The following is a 6000-nucleotide window of genomic DNA, read 5'->3' on the forward strand; positions in this document are numbered from 1 at the left end:
AGTGCTCACCTCACTTATTGTTTTCCAATGTACCTACCTATCTTGTAAATTTGTGTTGATTCTGTTCTATAGAATAATAACAGTAATATTTAGCTATAGCCCCATAAATTAAGTTATATCATTCAAATTAATGTAACTTAATATTATGTTGACATAAATACATAATAATTATTACATATTTTAATACATTTATTAATATTCTAAATGTATCAAATAGCTTAAAATACCAGTGCCCATAATATTAATTCGTGAAGATTTTTTTCAAAGATAGTGTTTTATATTTAATTTGGCTCCAGTAATATTGCACCATTGTCGACAAAATTACTTTTCACGAAGTCACTGCATACCTATCTCTATTCCCTACCCTATTTGTCACTTTAGAATTCTGGACAATTCGAAAAAAGATCATTCATGGATTTTATACATCATGGACCCACTACTAATTTAATCATACCCTTAGAATTTTTAAAAAACTATCAAATTCCAATGCTCAGGTCTACTGAAAAACGTACAGCAAATAAAAATACGCATTTACGAATTTACTAAACAATTCACAATTGTAACGTTACAAACAACCAGTATTTCGGTTTCCGTTATTATTCGGAATTATATATTGTATTATTGTGACGTCTACTATTATGAACCTGATAATCATTTATATTTCCGTCTCAGTATATATTTCATAATATCTGCGAATTTCAATTAAATAGTTGTTATTATATGCAACGTGTCTCGAGCAAAGCCACCGGTAGTAATCTACGCCACCGTTGAAATGAGTTATTTTCTCTATCGGTCTTCGCCTAAAGCGTATAAGACGCCGCACGGTCCACACAAGTTTTTTCGTTGTTTACTTAGTGTTTTTTTTTTTTTTTAATGATCTTATTAATATATTAAACCCACCATGGAGTAGTCAACCAATTTCTTTCCCGCGGCGTTGTTCGCCTGCAGTCGGGCAATGTTGAGATGGCTGATCTCCACGATGTAATAAATCACTCTTTATGGGTAGCCAATTTGTTTTTATCAATACGATTAAAGCCTGTTCTTATTTATTATTACTTCCCAATCCATATATATTATTATTATTATCATACGCATCAATGCTCACATGCGAGACATGCCTTTCGGCAATGACATTCATACCTACGGCTTCGTGTTTTTGCAGCAGTGCAGCTATAATGTTTATATAATATTATGTAAACATCTCGTCGCGTTATACCGACCGCTATAGTCATTATTATTATTATTATTATTATTATTATTATTATTCCCATTGTCATTACTGATAACATAGTATCATAATACCATAATTTGTTTTTTTTATCACTATTTTTTTTTCCGGTTTAATCGAGAATCGGAGAATTGCTCACATTGCTTCTCCTACTCACATTGCTTCTCCTAACTCACATTGCTTCTCCTTATCACTCTTTATTAATTATTATAATATTTTTCTTTTTATAAAACTCCCACTCGCTCTCAATAAAAAAAGAAAATCCACAGTGCTCTATCGATACGCCGACTCAGCCCAAGGTACCCTAGGGGTGACCCTTGCTTTCGGTGGTCATCCACTGGACGCCAACCAGAAAATATATACCTACCTATTATATATACTTTTAATAATAAATTATACCTATTCAACTTTTCTTGGTCTAGACATCAGCTGTAACGTTGTATTGATTTAGATTTAACTGTAGCTGTAGAGAAATGTAAAATATAAATTCCACTAACCACATTTAAAATAAAATATAAATGTATTCAAACCATCAGTCCTGTAAAGAATACTTTAAAAAGTACTTGAGTAAATACTCAAATACTTTAATTGTATAGTATTTCAAATACTACTCAAATACTTTTCAAATACTTTTGGTTTTTAAAGTGGGTTTCTAACTATCGTAATATAAACACATAGGTAGTAGGTTGTCTAATGTTAGCTAATAGTTTAAAGGGAATATTGTTATTCAATGACTATTTTTAGAAATCTGGGTTTCACAAACTTTCGGGCTTCAGTTAACACAGAAATACAGAGTACTAAATAAAACTATTATTCTATTATTGTAGTTGACAAAAATAAAATGTAAATAAAATTAATAATAAAAAAGAAATGTTCAAAATAAAAAACCAAAGTATTCAATACCAAAAAGTATTTAAAAAACTATTCAAAATACTTCATGCTGGAAGTATTTAAAAAGTTATTCAATACTTAAAAAAGTATTTGAATACTTTTACTCAAATACTTTTGCTTAAATACTTTACAGGAGTGCAAACCATTCATTAAAAAAGTCAATGTATCCCATAGATAAAAAAAATATTCCTCAGGTAAACGATTATTTATTTAGATTTATTTGTGAGTATATTATATTAATTATTAAATTTCATATAATATAAATGATGTTCTACGCATTATTTTTGTTACGCTAAAATATAACATTAGATACATATCGATTGAATAATTCATTATTATAGTATACTATATTTTGAGCATTTGAATAAAATAATTGAAATTATATTATTATATAAGTACCTACCTATTATTAAAAATATATAAACTTAGAATACAATATAATATTACCATGAATAGATGTACAATAATAAATATTTATGTTTCCTAGTTAATAATCTAGGATAATACTAGCCAATAGAGTATTTAATTTGTATCTTTTAATATATTTATAGTTATAATAGTAAAAATAAAATAATAATTGCAATACTTACAAGTACTTAGAGTTTTTTTTTTTTAAGTAAAACTTCTTTTTTGAGATATGGGTGGAAAAAAAATCGTAACGAAAAATGAAACAACAGGAAAAATGAAACGATACGTTTGTTTATTTATTTATATATGTCCATAGCAACCATTATTAAACAAAAACGTCTATAGTAAATTACATATTTTTTTATTGTATCCATTTTTTATCACTCTCCCCCTAATTAACTTATAATTTCACGGCCCAATTATAAGAAGTTTTACTTCCCCAGAGTGTAATGGAAGGCTCACACACTCTCTCACTTTTATTTTATTGGTCTTAAGCCCGGCAACTGAGGCCATTAGCTGTAGGATGGTACTGTAGGGTTTTTGGTAGGAACACGTTTTTGTGTTTCGCAGAATTTTCTAGTGGGCACCCGTAGGGATGTGCCATGCCCAGGTACGGAATGACGGCCTTTCTCTCCGGACACCGTGACTGCTCGAAGAAAAATGCCGCCCGTGGCTGGGTTAGAACCGGTGTCGGTCCGCGTGGCAACCGACGTCTTAATCCGTCCGGCCACTCCATCCCACTAACAAGTTCAGTGTTCACTGGTCAGACTTCTGAGCACACTTTTTAAAGCTAATTTCATTGGTACCTGACATTTGACATATATAATAGTTATAATAGTTATATATAAATACTATAAAATAATCAATGATAATGATTTTTCATAAAACTTAACATTTATTGGTTAGTATATTATGGTTTCTACTTTCTATTAATTATGTTTAGTCAGTCATGAGTTTTGTTAGCTGTAGTAATTTATTACTATTGTTGTTATTACGATGATTATTCATGATATTAATTTGGTTATTTAATATTTATTCTGAGTTTTTAGACTTTTACATAGATATTCATATTATAGACTCGACAAATTAGGAGGGTACTTATACATACTGATGAAATTATATAATTTTTCTAATTTTATTATTACATAATATTATTTATATCTTATAATAATAAACTATTTGGCAACAAGTATTTACTTAGTATTTTTTAGTTGTGATGGTTGTAGATTGTTTAAAGAAATTGAAAAATTTTTTTTAAAAAAATGCCTTTTATTTGCATCAGTTAAAGTTATAACAAACCAAAAACTAGATTAAACAAAACCATATCAATATTTTACATTTGAACAACACACATTATAATTAATTAAAACAAAAATATTTTCAAATAGGTTTTATCAGCAGTTTTATTGAGTGCAAACTTTTCACCGTCATATCAAGATTATCATACGTTCTGTATCTGACACATTTCATTGTTCAGTTGCAAAGTATTGGTGAAATCCGTCAACCAAAATATGGAAACTTCTGGACAATGGTAAGCTTAAAATTTTAATATTGTTTATACTAGACAATATTTATCATTAAACACTAAAAAGTAATCATCAATTTATTAATTTATGATTTTATTTCTCTGAAAAAGTATTGGGAAATCAACGCCGATTTAATGACAGCACTATCGTACTCTATAATTTTTAATCTAATCGTGGAAGCACCTAGCAGAAAAATATTCAAGGAACTTACGAGCAAATTTCTTAAAAGTATATAAATGTTTATTTTTCATATTAACTCTATTTAATTTACGTTTGTTAATATTTACAAGTAAAAATATAAATGTTTAGGTGAAAAAGAATCAGACACCGCAGGGTCATGATGTTCATGATGGGAATAATGTCCAAACTCGAAATGCAGTTCTTATACATTTTAAGAAGCTCAAAAGCAGTATTTTAAATGCCTTTTCAATATTATTTTGTGTTTATGTACTTATTTTACCTATACGACTATGCGTATATTTATGTCATACTAGAATAATAAGTTATTAGTTTATTTAAATGGAATACAAATATAGAAATTAATTTTATTTAAGTAACATCGAAGCTTTACATTCGTTGAATTAATGCACTTCACAATATAACATCCCTTTTAATTTATCGACATAAGAAAATATTTAAATATTTATTGTACCAATTACTCTGTGAACTGTATGAAGCACAATTAGGACTGCTGTGCACTTTGCAGTCGCCAGACAATGATAAAAAACAGAATCATTACAAGTTATAGTATCTATATTGTAAAGTATACAATTTAATAATAGGTATACTTTATTTTTATTTTACGCAGATGAAAATCATAACAACTAAATGTAAGTCTTAATGTATACCTATTACATTAGTGTATTTACAGAGGGGGGGGAGGAGCATCCTTCTTGACTTTTTTTACCATTTCAGATTCCAAAGAATTATAATTATAATAACATGTCATGGATGAGTATTTTTATAATACCTATAGAAAAAACGGTTCTTTAGTAGATGCTTATGGTGTACAAATGTTTTTACAATGAGTGACCTCAATAATAATAATAATTAATGTTCATATTATGCCCAATGTTGACTCTGAGATAAACATGTAATACTATACCTAAATATATATTCATTATTATATATGTACAATTTTCTATACCCTTTATAAGTACTATAATTGAAACCACCATTTTATTTAACCCAATTAACCAATTGATCACGCAAGGGTGAAATAACCAACTTCCTCATAACGATAAAACTGATAGCACCTAGTAAGAAAAATAAACACGATGAGGTAACTGTATATTTATGATATATTATGTTGTTACCTATATTATAGGTACCATTAAGATATAGGCACCTAGTCCAGGGGCGTAATTAGGGGGGATTAGGGGGATAGATCCCACCCAAAAAAAACTTTTTTTTACTGCTAACATTTTGATCAAAGTATTGATAATGATCATTCGTGTTTGCTAAAAACGTATATTCCCACCAACCAAATTCCTAATTACGCCCCTTCAAAAAGACGTTAAATGAAATTTTAAAAACATTAAAATAATCATAAGTAATGTAAAATATATTCAATATTATGTAGAAAATACCCATTTCTTATTATTTTATATACAATATATAGTTTGTACTACTTAAGGAGTGTCTTGTGGAGATACAAACTTCTGTATTTCAAATGAGAACACCCCTGTCCAACTATTAATTATACAGTAGATAATTTTTCTAAAATTGTTGACGTATCAAAGTCAAAATTCGTACGACTAGTTTATGAGTTATTTAACTTTATGTTCTAAAGATATTATGGTAATATGATTATAAGATATGGGGCCTATGGTGATTTTAAAGTTATAGTCATTAATATTAATAATATATCAATACTAATGATTTGTAAAAATTTCCCAAGTATAATAAATACTAGATCCAATTGTATACCTATTTTATATTCATGTA

At 28.2% G+C, this 6000-nt stretch overlaps 1 protein-coding gene across 1 annotated transcript in view; it reads left to right on the forward strand.

The window, feature by feature from the left end:
* The window catches only part of LOC100166951 (nose resistant to fluoxetine protein 6), a 12713-nt gene extending 8101 nt beyond the window's left edge, over window positions 1–4612 (forward strand). Inside the window, exons 6-8 of the mRNA XM_008189593.3 lie at window positions 3916–4058; window positions 4164–4281; window positions 4363–4612. Coding sequence (XP_008187815.1) covers window positions 3916–4058; window positions 4164–4281; window positions 4363–4394 — 293 coding nt within the window. The 3' untranslated portion in view covers window positions 4395–4612. The remainder of the gene's footprint in view (window positions 1–3915; window positions 4059–4163; window positions 4282–4362) is intronic.
* The last annotated feature ends 1388 nt before the right edge of the window (window positions 4613–6000 follow it).

This window comes from Acyrthosiphon pisum, chromosome A2 (genome assembly GCF_005508785.2).
Source record: "Acyrthosiphon pisum isolate AL4f chromosome A2, pea_aphid_22Mar2018_4r6ur, whole genome shotgun sequence".
NCBI lineage: Eukaryota > Metazoa > Arthropoda > Insecta > Hemiptera > Aphididae > Acyrthosiphon > Acyrthosiphon pisum.